This window comes from Phyllopteryx taeniolatus, chromosome 20 (genome assembly GCF_024500385.1).
Source record: "Phyllopteryx taeniolatus isolate TA_2022b chromosome 20, UOR_Ptae_1.2, whole genome shotgun sequence".
NCBI lineage: Eukaryota > Metazoa > Chordata > Actinopteri > Syngnathiformes > Syngnathidae > Phyllopteryx > Phyllopteryx taeniolatus.
In genome coordinates, this window is record NC_084521.1 from 4,485,016 (window position 1) to 4,503,700 (window position 18,685).

At 43.5% G+C, this 18,685-nt stretch overlaps 1 protein-coding gene across 3 annotated transcripts in view; it reads right to left on the reverse strand.

Moving 5' to 3' along the window:
• The window catches only part of kcnb2b (potassium voltage-gated channel subfamily B member 2b), a 73,017-nt gene extending 54,551 nt beyond the window's left edge, over positions 1-18,466 (reverse strand). Inside the window, exons 1-3 of one of the 3 annotated variants that reach the window (XM_061758843.1) lie at positions 18,399-18,466; positions 13,500-14,799; positions 11,243-11,930 (exon numbers count right to left, since the gene is read on the reverse strand). In XM_061758843.1, coding sequence (XP_061614827.1) covers positions 11,243-11,827 — 585 coding nt within the window. In that variant the 5' untranslated portion in view covers positions 11,828-11,930; positions 13,500-14,799; positions 18,399-18,466. The remainder of the gene's footprint in view (positions 1-11,242; positions 11,931-13,499; positions 14,800-18,398) is intronic. The other 2 variants (XM_061758845.1, XM_061758844.1) reach the window with 2 other exon arrangements.
• Positions 18,467-18,685: the final 219 nt, after the last annotated feature.

Below are 18,685 nucleotides of genomic sequence, written 5' to 3' on the forward strand. Positions count from 1 at the left end.
CATATCTAAGACTACAGTGTGGCTTTTTGATACCGTCACATTCCTTTAAGGGGAATTTATTGCAAAACGAGAACACTTGGGGGGGGGGGAATTGTTGCTGGGGCGTTGCCAGTAGTGGCGGCCAAGCACCGTTAAGTCCAAGCCCGTCGGGGACGACCCGCTGCGAGAAACAGTCGAGGCAACTAGTGATTTGGGAGCAAAGGTGAACGAGCTGAAGGACACTTAAGAGGCGGGCCAAGTGAGACCAGCGGATTTTATACAAGAGGAAGCTTGAAGGGCGGTACGAGTCAAGAGCGCCTTGTTTGCGGCTCAACTGTTCTATACATCCATCCATCCATCCATTTTCTGAGCCGCTTCTCCTCACTAGGGTCGCGGGCGTGCTGGAGCCTATCCCAGCTGTCATCGGGCAGGAGGCGGGGTACACCCTCAACTGGTTGCCAGCCAATCGCAGCTGTTCTATACAGTTAAAAGTCAAACATCAGTCATGAACAGTATATGTATAAAAATAGGAAGCAGGTAACCATAATTGTAACGATTGACAAAGTTTTGTTAAGTATTTATTTATGAATGGATATTGATTTTAACAGGGGTGTGTTCACATTCCACATAGATGGATGGATAGATACAATACGCATTGTGATCATCACTGGTGTCGCACAGGGATTTGTTACTGCAGGGCTGAGAGCAGCGCAGCCCGGTTGCACTGCATAGACTTCTGTCCACGGATCCATAGAACAAGACAAACGGGACACGGATCAATACGGGAGCAAACGGTGAATCCTTAATCAAATGACACCCAAATGTTCCACCTTTAAAGCTCTTCAGTACTAAAACTGGTACCTCCATACACCAAAACTGGACTGAGTAGACGTGTTGATCCCCTTTTGTTCATGAATGTGTGCGTACCGTATGCCCTCAGGCCAACCAGTTCATTGCAGCAGATTATAATTAACTATACTGCTAAACTACTGAATCCAAGCCTCTGCTTGGCTCTGTCAGTGAAGAATGGAAGACTCACACAAGAGCCTCCCCCTAAAATGATGGAAAATACAGTGTGGTGTGTGGATACGGCTAAATGTGTATTTTCCACGTTTTCTCCTTTCCAGGAAACTCACTGAAATTCTTTTGGCATTTAAATACAAGTAAATTGCATTTCAACTGTGAATTTGTTTTAACGACGATCAACTGTACCAATATAATATCAATATTATACACTGATTTCTAGGCACATATGTATTTATTCATCTTTTATGATTATATATATATGGTAACCAAATCTACATAAGCATATTTGGTTGCATGCCCATGAGAGAATAAAACTCATCTTTGTTTGAAATAATTTAAATAAATAAAATAACACTCATAAAGAATACATATTTAAAATATTTAGAAAATAAATGATAATATAACTACAAGATCAGTAACATTTGTAAACATTTATATCCAATAATTCTGAGTTGAACATTGTTTGACATTATTTAAAAATTATAAAATAAAATATAAAAGCTCTATTTTTAGATAGCTTGTAAATACTGTTTACATAATTATTATTACTGAAATGAATTAAAATTCATATTTTATAACAAAATAAAATACAAATTTAAAAACACCTAATACAATAATAATTTTGAAATATATAAAAATAAAACATTTAAAAGTATCTTGAGGTGAGCTAAATCCATATGTTTTACACCAAGAATGTACTGATTTGGAAGGTTTCTGCTTGATAACATAAGTAACAGAATCAAACAAATGGCTAACAAGTAGCTGCAAGCCCTTTTACCCTCACTAATTCTGTTTCCCTTGAGGTTTTATTTTTAAATAATGGCTTTCATGCAAGTCATCCTTTGGCTGCTGAAGTGCCGTAAAAACATCTGATAGGCCTGGACGAGACATTCTTTTTCCTTCTTGCACATAAACACAAAAGCCGGCCTGTCTGCTTCTCCTCAACAGAGGAGGGAGGCAAGATTATTAAATCTTTAAATGGGATATCGCGTAGGTGCAGTGAATAAGACCGAATAGGTTCAACTTCATCCTGACCTCACTAGGAAGGCTTTAAAAAAAGTATTGAATGTAGGGAAATCAAAAGGAGGCACAGAAGCCAGGCAAAAATACTTCCGCTGGATTTGCATGCGAGGTCGGTGGTGTGGCGGGGTGGCGACGTAGCAGCTGCTCTGCCTTCTCACGTAGCCTGGGCATAGATCAAGCGCTCCCTTCGGTGTCGATAAGTCATCGCGGTGCGGGCGGCGGTCACCGTGGCAACCACAGAAACACAAACGAATGCGCCGCCAAGTGCTTTTTGGCTGCATTTAAGTTGCGTTGCGTCAAGTGACAATTACAATTTTTTTGCATCAAGAGGAGGGAGAAAGCATGAAATCAGATCTCCTTGGGTCACTCCAGAAAGTGGACAAAAGCCCTAAAAAGAATGGGATATTTGCCAATGTGACTGCAGCATAACAGACTTGTACAATCTATAGTACTCGGTCAACTGGAACAAAAATACTGTAGCCCACTAAAAAAAACATTCACAGTAAATCTACAGCATTAGGGCGGGGTTAGTGGATTAATGTAAACGCAGGGTTAGGGTAGTTGAGGATTAGGTTTAGTTCATGGTTGGATTAAGGGTACGGCATTTTGAGTATTTCATGTCCAGTTTCAGTTGTTCAGTAACTGTAAACTGAGGTTTAGGTAGTTTTTTTTAATATACATTTATACATACATACATACACACACACACCAGATAGAATTTGAAATCATCATGGAAAATAGGGTTAGGGTTGTATTAGGGTTAGTCACATTAGTAATGTAAATGTTTGGGGCTGAGGGTAGAATTATGGTCAGGTTAAAGCAATGTTTGGGGGTTAGGGTTGGATTACGTGTTGCTTCAGGTGTAAACACAATATTATGGTTTAGGGTTAAGCTAGGGCTCAGGGTTAGGGCATTGTCTCAGGTTTTCAGTAACTGTTAAACCAGTATTATCAGAAGGGAGTCACTTGAAACAAATTGGATAGGGGCACTCAATTGGAACCTGCAGTGGAAATCCAGAGCTAGAAGGCTTTGCTTTGGACCAACGTTTTGTACATTTCACTGATAAGCACAGGAAGCGCAGCCACCTGAGGATGTACTTGATGAATACTAAAGGTGATCGATAGTGCGCCAAATGTAACAACACCGCTTTGAATTCCAATCAGCTGCACTCCGAGGCAGGAAATCCAGCGTCCTCCCCTGGAGAGGGAAGAGGTGACGAGAGGAAGCACTGGGAAGCCAAAGAGCTTTAAGGGGAAGTGAAGGCTTGTTGACAATGTTGCTGAAAAGCATTTCAAGTCGAGGCCGTGAGAGCAGCTGCCCTGGCGTACAGTGCGAGAGAGAAAGCGGAAGGGAAGGTGAAAGCTTCTCAAAGTGGTGGCGAGCAAGCGAGCGAGAGAGATGTCAGGGTGGCAATAACTTCCTACACTGGGCAGGAAAAAAAAGCTGAGCTCAGCCTTTTATTTTCAAATAAAAAGGTGTGCTCGTCTACACTGTGTGTTACTAAAGTCCACACGCTTGTGTGTGTGAGATCGGTGGCGCATGTAATGGACACCTTGCGTTCACGGGAATGATCACTACCGCCGGCTTTTCTTCCCCGCAATTTGCGACGCCTCCCGGGGACGAGGGCGACAGCAAACGAGGAACGGGAGGACGGCGAGGAAATGAAGAAGGCAGAACGAAGAGGAAACACATTAGCCTCTTACCCCGATTGGCGCTCAGGCGGGGCGGTGCAACCACCGCCGCTCATTGCTACGCCAAAGTCTTTCCTTTTTTCCACTTTAGCACATTTTTGCCAACTGTTGATCACCGTTGTCTTGACCCAATAGAGGCAAAATGGAGAGCACTGCTTGGCGTCAACCAGCAGGAAAAAAAAGGTCAATAATAACATCAGCTAAGTCATTTGCCCGCAGAGGTTGAATCCAGGCAATTGGACGCAAGCCTCTTCCTCTGTTTAAAAAAACATTTCTAAACAAGCTAGAGCTCTATCCCGGAGGATAGAGTGAAGCTTGATTACTAAACTGAGGTAAACGCAGTACAATTTGGTTCTGATCCTAATTAGTATTGTCTAGTCTCGTCGATAGGCTCCTCTTTTTTTCTGCATATTTGTGTGAGATTTAAATGAAATTGTTTTACCGACGCCAACTTTGCTATGTCTTTTCCTCAAACGCTGCGAACGGCCATTTACTCCTCGCCATTTACCATTCCTCCTAATTGATCAATCACAGAGCACGGGCGAGGCAACGCGACCGGCAGGGGCCTCTAGCTGTAATTCTTCCACGTGCGAGACCTCTGTGGTAATCAAGCAAATGAAAGCAAGTGAGGTGGATGGTCATTTTAGCAAGGCAAAGCAAAAAAAAATAACACACATACGGGTTTTACGGCCGTAACGTCATCCGAATAAATCAAGTCGAGACAGCTATCATTCTTTTCAATCTCAAGTCCAACCATAGATCTGATTTGATATCATTCTGCAAGAGTGGGCGATTGTGTTTTCATTGCAGCTGGCTAATTGACATCGACAAACGGCGCTCGCTGCATTAGCGGCTCTCTCTAAATAACCACCAGTGCACTTTTTTTCCCTTTCAAATACAGCCCAGGAAGACGCTCCTGTATTTACTAGAAACGCAGCTTTAGCGCAATCAATACCAGCCTCTTTGCTTTGAATACAACCTTGGGATGCGTCTTTTGGGATGCACACTAGTGTAACATTATCAGCAAAAACTATTTCAAGTGACAGGCGTTTTAAGTAGCCGTTTTTTGTTTCTTTGCATTTTGGAAAAGTTCTGCATAGAGCAGAAGTCGATTTCCATCCCTGAGTCCGAAACGCATCTCCATACAACGGCTTTTGATACGGACAGGATAAGTTCAAACCTACTCCCCATACACAAAAGGCACATATCATGGAAAATGTACTTTTAATGGCTTGTATACCCCAGTCTTGCCCAAAGTCAGCCGCCCCCTAATGACAATAAGCGTTATAGAAAATGGGTGGATGGCTTGTATACAAATAGTTGGGGCTCTGGAGTGCCTGCCCACTCCTTAAGTGTAAAATTCCACAAGTGAGTAAATCTTTTGTTAGCTGCTTAGTTCCAAAAATCTGTCTGTGAATGAGTCTTTCTGAATTATGCCAAATTCTGACGTAATAGTGCAACTAATTTACATAACCGACTTCACACCGAATTTCTCCGCCCATCACTCTGCAACTTGGCAGCTTGAAGATTTTCCGTTTTCAAGTGATGGCCAGACGACAAGGAAACAATATCATCAGCAATGTGTCCGCTGCATGTGCCACATGATCCACAACACTAATTGACTGGTGTAATTGGCCGGCTCGGTAATGAAGTGCTACATCCACAAGTGAAAATATAATCCACGCTTTTACTGTCTTTACGGGGGCTCAAGTGCACTTCTCAGATTCAGGACTTGACAAGTAGTAGTATTTGCATTAGAAAAGCTCACTTCCCCTCAGAACAGGCTAATTTCAGCCAGGCATGATCCATGGGCTATTTTGACTAAAGCATGTTAAGACACCAACTGTTTTAAATTGTGTACAACAATAAATACTATTTTTCCTTCAAGTTAGATGCGCTGCTGGGGTACATCACAGCAACACACCATATTCGTATGACTCCATGTTGTGTTTTTTTTCCTTTCTTGATAAAGCCAAGACGTAGCAAAACTATAGCACTACTTCCTCCATGATACGCTTTACAATATACTGCCATTAGATTTGTTACAGTTATAAGTAAAGTAAAACTGTAATGACATTTGAGGTAGCACAGTGGAGTAGTGGTTACCATGTCTACTTCACAGTCATGTGATGAGTTCACTGCAGGTGTTCAAGGTTCTTTCACGTCCAAAACACGCAGGGTCATTGAAGTTGACCGTAGGTGTGAATGTGAATGGGAAATGTCAATGTTACCCGTCGACCAATCCAGGGTGTACGCCGCCTATCTTGGGATGGAAGGGCTGGAAGGAATGACGTTTGAGGCTACGCGTCGCAGTCCTATCTGAAATTATTTTTGTGCCTCAGTTTTTCAAATCAGGCCATTGCATCGCAAACTATAATGACGCATCGATGCGTATCCCTAGCGTCCACCTCACATACAGATGGTTGGAACGTTGGTCATGTGGATGATAAATGTTGCTGCCTGTGCTTATGAAGCCACCACGAAAACTCACGCTGTCTACAATCTAGGAGGTTCTCTCTGATCTGATTATGATTGCGGGATAAGAGGGTTTAGCTGCCGGTGCCTAAATGCAAGTCTCCGCTGATTAGAGAGGCCTCCTGGAGGGCTCATGCAACAGCGGGGAGGCTGCAAGCGGAGGGTAAGATGTACCTCTACCTAACCATGCATCCTGATGGTCTGCTTAAGGCCAATCAGAGATATGGGATACAACAATAACCCTTACAAGGTGAGTGCAACTTATCTTACAAGGTAGTGTAGCTGCAAGGCTGAGACGAATAAATCAAGTGATAAATCGGGTTTCAGCAACCTATACCCAGGGTTAACACAACAAAGTATATAGCACCTGCGTAACAAACAATCCAGAATTTCCTACCCTAAATTGTCAGCACCTATTGTTTTAACCTTCCGTATACCGACCACAATTTCGGCAAGAGTGGAAAACGTTGAGAACATGGCAGGCAGAGCTGCTGAATAACAGCATTTCCTCCACTTTCATATCCATCCATTTTCAACACCGCTTATCCTGGTTAGGGTTGCGGGGCACTGGAGCCTAGCCCAGCTGACTTCGGGCAAAAGGCGGACTACACCCTGAACTGGCCGCCAGTCAGTCGCAGAGCACATATAGACGCGGACAACCATTCGCACTCACATTCACACTGTCACTGGGTGGGAACTGAACCCACGCTGCCCGCACCAAAGTCAGGCGAGTGTACCACTACACCATCAGTGACCCCACTTTCATATCCGTCTTTCATATTTGTATCAGAAAACGACATCGCATGAGGCCAGGTACTCCGTTCGGTGGAGTAAAAAGCCTGTGGGGAACGGGTGAGAGGCAACAAGCAGTTCCGAGAGCCTCTAAATTAAATTTCTGTCTGCATTTATATGAATCACATGAACAAATGACTAAAATCATGCAGAAATGTCAAGAATAATCAATCATTTCTCTAAAATGCTCCTGGATATTGATTGGAAAAGCAGTTCCTGGCTGGTAAATGGAATCTAAAAGACCTTGATTGCATTATGAGAATCAGCTTTGAGGTACTACACATTAACATAAAAACATGCAAATTTCAATGTATAGATTTACACTCACTAATCACATATGTTACCAAGCATATGAACCTATGGTTTCAAGGGTGACGTACCCTTTTGGAAATAGAATTAGAATACAAAAAGCACAGACCTCCACAAAGGACAAATCATCCGCACTTGTATGAGCACCAAATTACTCCCTCAATGGCATCAAAATCTTAATCCCTATCTTTTTTTCTGATCCCTTAACCCTATTTCAGAACCCCAACCCCTCAAGCAGCATTTCCATCCTGATCCCTAACCATACAGCCTAACCCTTTAGGGCACAGAATAACCTGATCTCTAACCCGACATCCGATCCCAAACCCTAACCCCTTTAGGGCACAGAATAACCTGATTTATAACCGATCTCTAACCCCTGGACCTGCATGTTATCCTGATCCCTTATACTAAAATGAAGCCTGAATCCTGTGGCCACATCTTCATCCTGATCTTTAGGGCACATCCTTACCTGATCTTTAACCCAACATCCTAACCAAAATCCCTTTAGGCCAACCCGACATCGCAACACTAACACCCGGACCCGTATAGTTATCCTCATACCTTATTATATTATCTTGACCTTAACTCCTTTACTTCACCCTGAAACCTTAATCCCTGATCTCTAACCAAAACCCCTTGGTCCTTACACCTTTTCCCTTATCCCAAAATCCTACAACCCAAACCTAACCTCTGGATCTGCATCTTTATCCTGATCGGTCGCTCACAGCCAAAGTCACACAGTTGTGAACACAAAATCTACTGCATTAGACCATTTCTCATTCTGTGACCATTTCATTCATTATTCATGCAAAATGATTTGCAATGATCCAACTAAGCATCCTGGGGCACAACTTCCACAAATGCATTTTTGACATCTCTCTCTGCGTATTATTTTCCCGCAACTATTAAATTCTTGTGATGCTTTCTTCCCATCTGAACGGCTTGAGTGGACAACCAGAGCACCTCCGGTTCAACTTCAGCTTCCTCCTCAAACATGTTGCTGCATCCTTGAGGAAGACACAGTACTGTTGCCCCGCATCACTTCCTTGTTGACATTACATTTTCCCACAGTGGGACGGGAAGGGATTATCTTATTAATTTGATCATTGCTTATGAACGTAACCGTAGCTCGAGTGACCCTGCTGAAAAAGCTCTGAAGTCACATGACTGACCTTGTACAGAGTGTAATAAGTGCGCACCAGCGATGATTGCGATTACATCACAAACATTGCTCAAGTGGCTCTTAATATGTAACCTTAGCACTGGCATATTTTCATGGACGGCTTTCAAAGGTTCAGTCCTTGGCCTCTAAAAGGCTTCCCTGACTTCACGGCACAGCCATCCAAAGTCTATTTTCAAATGAACTCTCCACAACGTGATCACATGACCGAGCCATTTAAGTCACGTGCTCCATCTCCACCCAAAGCACTCAGAGAAATGTCGATGCAATCAGGAGTAAGGGAGGGATTTCCCTTTAAAAGGCTTCCCCCACACCACCCACATACATATCTGGAGAAAGACTACATAAATATCACCTGCCATACTGAATCGAAGGGAGTTGGCTTTATATTAGTTATCGGCATCCATCTCAGCGTTTGAGTGCTGTGTGTCTCGATGTAAATAATAACCTCAGACAGCATCTTTGGCAATCACAAATCTCTGACAGCTTTGTGTAGGAACAATACATGAACAATGAGTGTACAGAAAAGGAATACAGTTAACAGACAGAACTGATACCTGACCTGGTGGTACCTTGAAGTCCGAACCACCCAAAGCACATCATGGGAGCCCTCAGCACACCTGACTGTACTTCATTTCAGCCAGCATCAAATGATGTCATTTTCTATTGCCTTTTTGCAACATTGTTCCTGTTGCATTCCTGTCAGCTTGATAGGACTCCGCCTGTTATCGAGTCGCTTGTTTCATCTGTTTTTGATGTTTCACAAAAGCACTTGACTAAAGATGGAGATTGCTATATTAGCTTCTTGTGGTAGACACACACAAAAAAAATAATGCGATGAGCGAGGGATGGATTTTCTCAAATATAATTGATCTGATTTTAAAACTAAACCCAAGTGGCAGCACAGAGAAGTAGTGGTTAGCATGTCTCACATTTGCAAGTACTGTGTCCAAATCTCATGTTCAAAATGAGGCATGTTAGATAAACTGACGACTCTAAATTGTCGGTAGGTGTTAATGTGAGTGTGAATGGATGTTGGTCTATATGTGCCCTGCGATTGGCTGGAAACCAGTACAGGGTGTACCAGCCACTCGTGCCAAAGTCAGCTAGGATAGGCTCCAGCTCACCCACAACTCTCGTGAAGAAAAGCAGTATAGAAAACAGATGATGTCACAGTCCCGAATGAGGTTTGAGGTACCGCTGTACAAGATGAAAACAAGGACTTCAACACTGACTGCAGTTCCGTTAAAAAAAAAAACCCGATCGTTCAAACCAAAAATGGAGCTGTGGCACTCACACAGGAAGTCACTAAAGTTCCATAAAACCACAAACTCCACCTTCTTACTTTATGATCCGCTTGACATGGAATATAATCCCGGGCCGCCACTGACCCGCCCTGATGAGATCGGGACACTTGAGACCTGACGTAAACGACCAGTGATTGGATTTCATCAAGGCTGACTGACCTAATTGAGACGTGAGGAGTCAGAACAGGGATGGAATGAGGAGGAGTTGAAGGAGATGTCAGCCTTTTTTTATCGGAGGGGTGGCCTTGACATCGCGGCGCACCCGTTTGATCCTCGTAAGATTGGGGGTACTGATTAAAAGAATGAATATCTATGTACATTAAATGCTAAATCATAGTGAGTCAGGATGCAACATTACACACTGATCCCGCGCGAGCACAACAAATTATACATTTCTCAAACCACAAAATGACTGAGTAACTCCTATTTTATGTTTGAGTTATTGCGTCGGGACAGCTCCTTTCAAATGGTTGTCGACTGTCAAATAAATCAAGAAGACATTCCCGCCGTCTGCGAACTGCGAAACACTAAAAACATAACAAAGCAATGAGAAACATAGTCTACCAACTTCATCCTCACCTAAATTAGTTTATATTAATTGAGGATTACAACATTGAGGAGCCATCAGATGTCAGTTGTCTATGGGAACCCCAAACACCGTTAGAGACTCTCCACAGAATGGAACATTAAAACAAGCAGTAGACAGCACAATTGATGTCAGGTTTATCTGTTGCTGTTTTGGTTAGCAAACGAGAATCAAATGGGTTCGGTAATTAACTAGTTATGGTCGGCCTGATGCAAAAACCGGTTGACTCAGAATCGAGCTCAAAATGAACTCAATTGCTCGAGTGCATGCCCTGCTTCGCGATGAGGTTTGAAATTGGGCCTGATGTAAATGTTGGCCAACTTGGAATCGGGCTCAAAACGAGCTCAATTTGGACGGTGTATGCCCTGCTAAAGAGTACATTCAACAGCTCCTTTCACAGAGTTTCTTCCAAATTACCATACCAGTAAAACCAGCGTTTATTCCAGTCACTGGGGTTACACTTCCCACCCCCGTAAGGGGTTATGCTTATGATGCTACCTTGGACTTTGAGACCCATTCCTGTGTCCGTACCAATGACACTGGACAGAGAACCTGGTTTAGTTTAAGCGCCATTTATTGGAGTCTCTGGTGTTACACTTCAGAACCTGGTCCCGGCTTTCTACTAGTACCTTTCACACACTTTTCCCAAGCCTCCGATACTACGTCAGACTTTGACTCAAGACGCTTTCTGTGTTGGTAACTTTCACACACGACAGGGACTCTGTGGAAAAAAAACAGCTTTAACGGGTAGTGTAAAATGTCATTCCCACACGCTGACACTTTCACATTAACGGTCTTACTGTTCCACATGAACAGGAAACATTATACGGGCTGTTATTGTGGTACGATTGCACTTCCCCTTACGATCCCCTACCTTGGCAGCCACAGAGGAGCCAGGCTTCTCCAGGAGATTCCACAGCTTCTTCCTCTTCTCTGCGCAGCAAGTGTTGTCGAACTCGCTGTCTCCCTCACGTTCCCTCATGGTCTCCGCCTCCCTTCGCAGCTCCTCGTTCATCTGCTCCTTTTTCTGGTGGTAGCGAGCCTGGCAGCAGGACTCCAGGTAGATCTCATCAATCCCCCAGAAGTCCAACTCCTGCCCGAAGGAAAGGGCGCACATTTCCTCCATCATGTGCAGCTTGCCCGTGCGGTAAAAATTCAGGATAGATGTGAAAGCCCCTGGGTGGCGGTCAAAGAAGTACTCGTTCTCGTTTAGGCTGTAGTCATCGCACACCTCCATCAGGGACTCATGCGTGTTGCAGTCCCGCAGCTTGCCGAGGCGGGTCCTCGGCAGCCTGTCCAGAGTCCGCCACAGGACCTCGTGGTTTAGGCCCCCGACATTCAGGCGGACCCGGCGCGAGCGGGCTTTAGTGCGGATGATGTCGATGGGTTCCGGCGGCACGGAGGGAAGGGGTAGGACGTTGGCGGGCTTGAGCCCGGCGGGTCCCAGCTTCTCGGCCATGGCGACGGAGAAGACCCAAAAGCCTTGTGACGGTTTTAAAAAAGTCCACCCAAAAGAGCCTAAAGATGGGCGCTGGGTCCTTTTAAGGCAAGTCTCTCCATGGCTGAGGAAACAGAGCAAAGAGTTTGAATGATGAAACATCCAGTGGTATTACAAATTCACACGACAGCACTGGTAATGACCCTGCTTCATCAAGTCTCCGGGAAGGTGGTGGCCGGAATCAATCATTTTGCTTTAAAAGTCAATATTTCTTTTGGAGAGCAAGATGAAAGCTATGTACGTGAATAAGAATCGTCATCTTTGTTGTTGGTAATTTTCCACTTTGTACATAGGCGAGAAAATGTGTCCTCTGCATTTAAACCTCATTTTACATTTGTTTCTCAAGAACAGCAATACTGTTCGCGGGTCAATTTGACAATTTAAATTGAATGTGTTTAATACATAAACTGTTTTACATGTACAAATATGTTAAATATTCTTTAGAAAATGTTTTGGTCTAAAAATGTGTCAGCTTGATCCATAACGTAAGAGGTTTACTCCATCACAGTAGTGAAGCTACTGGACCAGAGTATTCATTCCAGAAGAATCGTTATTTTTGTTGTCATGAATTTTACACTTTGTAAATATTTGCAAAGTTGGAACCCTCCTGTTTACGTTCATTCATCAGGAATAGCAATAATATTCCTAGCATCAATTTGACCCGTGTCACGTTTAATCATTCAAAGGTTTCAGGAATGCCAGTTAAACATTGTTTTCTACATTTATAAAACATCATTAACTCCATTACTTACCCTTTCAATCAACATTTATAGTTAATTACACTTAATTAGGCCAGAACACTACTACCTAAAAAAACCTTTTTTTGTGTGAAAGTAACGGGGGGGGGGGGGGGGGGGGGGGGTTAAAATGGGTCAATTGCACCCGTAACATAACAGGAGGAATAACACAACACTGTAGCGAAGCTACTGGACCGGTGCATTCACTAGAAGTGAATTTTACACTTTGTTACACTAATTTGTACTTTACATTTGTTGGTTCCTCAGGAACAGCGGCGCTGTTCCCGGGTCACTTTAAGCTGAATTATCCGAAGTTTCAGAAATTACAAAAAAAAAAAAAAAAAATATTCATATTATAGCACGATTAATTTAATTACCAACCGCTTAAATTTTAGTGCATAACCTCTCAAAACTACCTTTTTGTTATTTAAAATGGGTGAATCTGACCCTTTAACATAACAGAAGGGTAAACCTAGCAAAATAACGAAGGTGCTGGACCGAAGCATTCAGCATTTAACCCTCTGGTGACTTTTACCTCCATTAAAGCAGTTTTTAGGTTTTCCGGTGCCTTGCTCAAGGGCACCTCAGCCCTTAAAGGTTTCCTTCAAGCATTCCACCAACCATTCATAATCTCACTATTTTAAAGCCAATGCGAGACAACTGATGCGGACAGAGAATTAAATGACATATTACTTCTGGTTGACTTCAGAACAAATGCCCTTGCAGTATTAGTGTGTAATAATGCAACAGTTGCACTAAAATTTGCGTCTCATGAAAGTGATATTTCCCCTCCAAAACACAAGAGACATGAGTTTTGTTGTTTTTTAACACCATATTCCACCACCTGCATCCCAAACATTATAGTTGCTTTCAAATAAAGTGAACAGGGGTCTTACCTTGCCAAGTTAATTCACATTTGTCCATACGAAGTCCTTCCATCTAGGCGGGATCCCCCTCCTGCTCCACTGTGTACAGTCAAGCATCCACGGCCGAGAGCGATCCACAGGCACGGCGTAAAGACCGCGCGCCCCGCATGTTGTTGAGCGCTGCCCAGTGTGTGCGCTGTTAAAAACGGCTTCCTCTTAACGCTCCATCATTGCCCAAAGAGAGAAAAATAAACAGAGTCCCGCCTCCATTCGCGAGCCCTCGCTTGTTGCGATCACTTGCGTAAAAAGGGAGGGGAGTGCAGAGGAGGAGAGTGCGCGGAGCGAAGAGTCCAGCTGTAGTGTGCGCACACACCAGGGTGCAGAGGAGTGAGGCTGCAGCACCTCCCCGGCGAGAGGTGAACTAACTAACTGGCCACAAGCAGGCGGACCGCGCAGCTTCCAGGCGGGCCGGGGGGGGACGCACACGGTTGCGTAAACGCTGATTTGTGTGGGAAATGAGCCCCGTGCGAGCCAGCACGGGGCGACAGCACGCGCTGTTGATAGACTTTTGACATGGAGAAACTTGATGAATCAGCAACTTTTATGACTTGAAAAAGGACATTTGTGCAGATAACCGCAGTGCATCCCTTTGCTTTTCCGCTTGCATTTGCAATATACTGTATATGTATTTATAAAGCGAGTGTGTGTATGTATCACTGAGTCAAAAACGTAATAAAACGGCTAATAAGAATGTAGTAATTAGTTTGTTTATGAGTTGCTAATTTACAGTTTACACGCCAACGTCCTCGCACTTTTAAATCAAATCTGCAAGCTGTTTTTTTTTTTTTTTTAAGTTCAATGTTGTTAAATGAGTTTGAAATGATATTAAAGTGTTTTGGAATTATAGTTGTGAATACATGTAAGGTTTCAACTCTTTAATTATTAGGGGAAGCGTCCATTAGACCCCTGCATATTTGTGGTTTGGCATTCACAAATTCACCTATTCACCTTGATAGTCTTCAGATTTTCCTGAACACCTTATGCCAGATGGAGCAAAGCAGCCCCAGAAACATAACTGAGCCTCTTCCATGTTTCACAGTAGGTAAAAGGTTTCTTTCTTGGGTCTTTATCCAGTTACAGGGCCCCCAGAGACCAAGCTTTCTGACACCGAGCAGCATATTGCGCTCCAGAGTGCCTTAATTGCCTGTGGAGATTTCCTTGTACTCAGCCCAGATTGCAGCAAAGCAATCCCAGAACATAACAGAGCCTCTTCCTCTTGGCCTACTGGAAGTCTTGAAGAAAATGTTCACATTGATATCGATCAATCTCTCTGTGTGAAGAGGCAAAAAAACAACACGCGACAACCGGTCAAGCACTTGAGACACGTAAACTGATCCCGAGCAGAAACCAAGACGACGGTCTGACCGTTATTCTTGAACAAAAGAACAGTCGACCAAACCAGACACACCTGCACGCCTCCGCCACGTAATCAAAACCCGCGTTATCCTCCACTTATGAAAACGTAATGATCTGCCCCCACTCCCAGCTCTTCAATGAATAAATAGAAATATTAAATTATGCATCCCTTATTATTTCCAGGATGATTAGCTACACTGACATATCGGCCTCTCGCTCACTCTCACTCATGTGAATATTGTTCGATAGAGCGATGATATTTCCCCGTAGAGCTTCCGTGTGTGTGTAGGGGGTGAGTTGAACATTTCCCCTTAGCCAAGCGCTTTTCCGAAATTTGATTATGCACTGCATATGTGTCATTGATTTCCCTGCCATTTCCTTCCTCCCAGGGACGAGTGATCAATAGCGCAACATTGATTAAAGGAGCGCTTTGCCGCACGAGTACTGGGCCTTAACTGCGTGTGCGTGCTCGAAGGTTAAAGGCGCACTGCGGGTGTCACGCGTGGCCCACGCGCCTCCACACCGCCTTTAATGGCAAATCACATATGGACCTGATGAAGTATTTGTACTGTACGGGGGCTTTGCCTCTGTCGCTTGGGCGGTCACATGTGATTTGAATGTGGCATGCGCTTCCAGAAGGTTTCTGAGTTCAGTTGCTAACTTACGGTACAAGGAAGCGATTTGGGTCGGGCACGTTGCATCGGGTTGTCGTTGGACTGGCAGCATCAGTTTTGGGCCGGAGTCTTTCAAACATTTTCCATGGATCCCGTTATGATAGGCATAGCCACCGAAGTGTGTGTTTATTCGTAAAACAGATAAATACATACATCTTCACAAGGATTTCAAAAGAAGTCAGTTTTCTGTAGCGTTGGGGACCCCAAAAGGGGAATCATTCAGAATTTTGGTGAAGCGCTAGAGATATTTCATCAACAGCATTTGAGAGCTGAGAGAACGTCTCGATTTTTCTACATTTGGAACCCTCATTATACTTGTCGGTTTCTTTAGTCATTCCAATTTTTCAGGTTTGTTACCAACACTTCTCTTTGGTGGGTCGAATGTACAACACTTGCAATGAAGTGGTACACAGTGCAACAAATCCAAGTCCAGTGCCTCAAGCATCTAAAGCAATCAACAAATTTTCGTGCCGTTTGTCGAAACCGGTATCGCGGCGGCACATTTTTTTCCGTTCTAGGGGCCTTCATTTTTACACCTAATCCTCCAAATGATCATCAAATTTTGATGCCACGCTGTGCTCACATTAATTTGACTAATTTTAACTAATAGAATTCGCAATTCCTCTGTGATCTCATCGCCTGGTGGGTATGTTGATAATTTAAAGTACATGCAACAACTGTCCTCATGAGCTAGCCTCGGTTGCGTACTCCCCCAAAAGTGTTATGATGTGATAATGATGACTTTTTGCGAAGTGCTGACAGCGTCAGAAGCGGAAAGAGGTGAAGGAGGGGGAGGGGGGATGGGGTGGAGCGTGAGTCAGTCCGTGGTTGTTGTCGGCATGATTGAGCGGACGCGTTTTGTGACAAATTGGAAAGGAAAAATACGGCAGTGCACTGACAGCTCAAGGATGAGGCAGCTGCTCGACTGTAGCAGCTCGCTACAGTTAGAGACTTGTGACAAAGCCGCGCCGCTACGCTACTGTTTGGTACCCGCACTCGACACATTAACAACATGTCAGGGGGATGTCGAGGTTAATAAATAAATGCACCTCTGCCCGTTATTAAATGACGCCATCGCTGTCAAAACTTATATTTACTGCACGGGTGACCCTAACCCAACACTCCTATCATAGAAGTTGCCATTTTTTTGTCATTGCCGCACAGATTATAAACAAATAATACAATTTCAAAATGAGAATTAAAAATCTTACAATTAAAATATACTGACCCACCATTTGGGTTTGAGGCAGCCATTTCGGGCCAATTCCAGAGCTCGTACTTTGGCGACCTCCAAGTAGGGATTTCACCCGAATGAGCCCCAATGGTGAGCAGGTATCGCAGACAGATGGGAGACACTAAATTACACTACACCAAATTTATTTTGCCTACGCATCTAATGTGGACTGAGCGTGGTGTCAAATTATCATTTTGAGGATTCAACATGAAAAGGGGTTAACCCTTGGAAACCACTTTCACCAAACGGCACGAAGTTGGGTGGACATGTCCATCGTAACAGGATGCACGAAAATGTCTCAAGAACTCAAGTCTGAAATAAGTCAGCCATTTTGTTTCAGTAAAAACAAAATGTGGGCTGCATCCTTATAAATAGAAAAATGCAACACAAAAGCAAAAAAAAAAAAAGAAACTAATAAACTGCAAACATTCTTTTGTCTCCCACTCTCCCGCCTGCTTCCCAGTGTATCATTGTTATGAGAATCATGCACTTTAATAATTTAAAAAAAAAAAAAAAAAAAGGTGCCATTTGTGATATTCAGTTTTGGGGAAGGTCCAGAACTCCCTCACAGCGAGACCACCAACTGCGAGCATAACGAGTGTACGCCAGTGCCTGAGTGTACACTAGTGTGTGTTCAAGGCCGGAAATACACAAATTGCACCAGCCTATTTCTTTTTCTCTCTCTTTCTTTCCTTCTCTTGTGGCTATTTATAGACACCGGCCATGTCAAGGTCCATACAAAGCACCCACCCGCCCACAGTGGGCAGCAGAGGCCTTCGGTTTAATGGCCCGCCATAGCCCAAAGTCATAAATCCGTGTCACTTCTTCATTCATCCAGCAACAAACACCTGTTCACCTCTAACACTGCCAGCAGCACCGCTACGAGTCAAAAATACACACAACAACACAACACACACACGGGCTATGTCTCTAATCATGCTACCACAAAATCCCACTTGAAATCCCACCAAGGACCTTTTTTTTTTTATGTCATCTACGTTAATCACTGTCCACCGCCATCAATCAAAGCAAGGTAGCCATGTCCTCATCGCACAGGCTGTAGTGTTGTGTTGGCGGCTCGGGTGACACACACACACGCGCGCAATTGATCATAACTCAGTGCTGCTGCTTGTGTTTGCATAATACATCCAGGACTGTGAGTCCTAATTGGGAGAAAAGAAAAAAAAAAAAAAAGGTGGTATTTATTTGGATTCCCATTGCGACTGCCTGCTGTGTAATACAGCTCAGAATGGCAAAACAGAAGCATAAAAGAATGATACACAACACTATGGTACTAAACACTGTAAAAAAGCTTGATAAACTTTGGGGTAAATGTGTAGAATAAAAGTGCTTCCACACCTAGTCATTATGTATCATTAAAAACTGAAAACCGAAAATGCTTTTCTTGTTATTTTCTGCTCTTACTAGCAAACAGAACCCTATTAGCACAGGTTGTCCATTTATGTGCCGATAAAATTTCCTAGGCCATCTTTTTGACTATATCGTTAGATATTCTTGACAATATTTTGGTGGTGGTTATTTGAGCTAGTTACATTTTTGGAGACATTTACAGGGTTCTATTTTCTTATTATTTTCTGGTCTTACCTGTTAGCTACATCTTCTTAGCAAATAGGACCGCATCACAGGTTGTCCATTTATCTGCCCGACTGAAACTCTTCTATGTTTTAGCCACGGGTATTCAAACTACTGCCCAGCGACCAATTGCGTCACGCCTTCCATTTTTTTGCACTAAAAGTAACATTTGACACGGCCCGCAACACTATTTAAAAAAAGAGCTTTTCTAGCTATGTAAAGAAACTATTTGCCATACCCATAACCATTTTTCTTCATAACAATAAATAAAGATAATTTGGTTTCAGAAGCAAAAATTA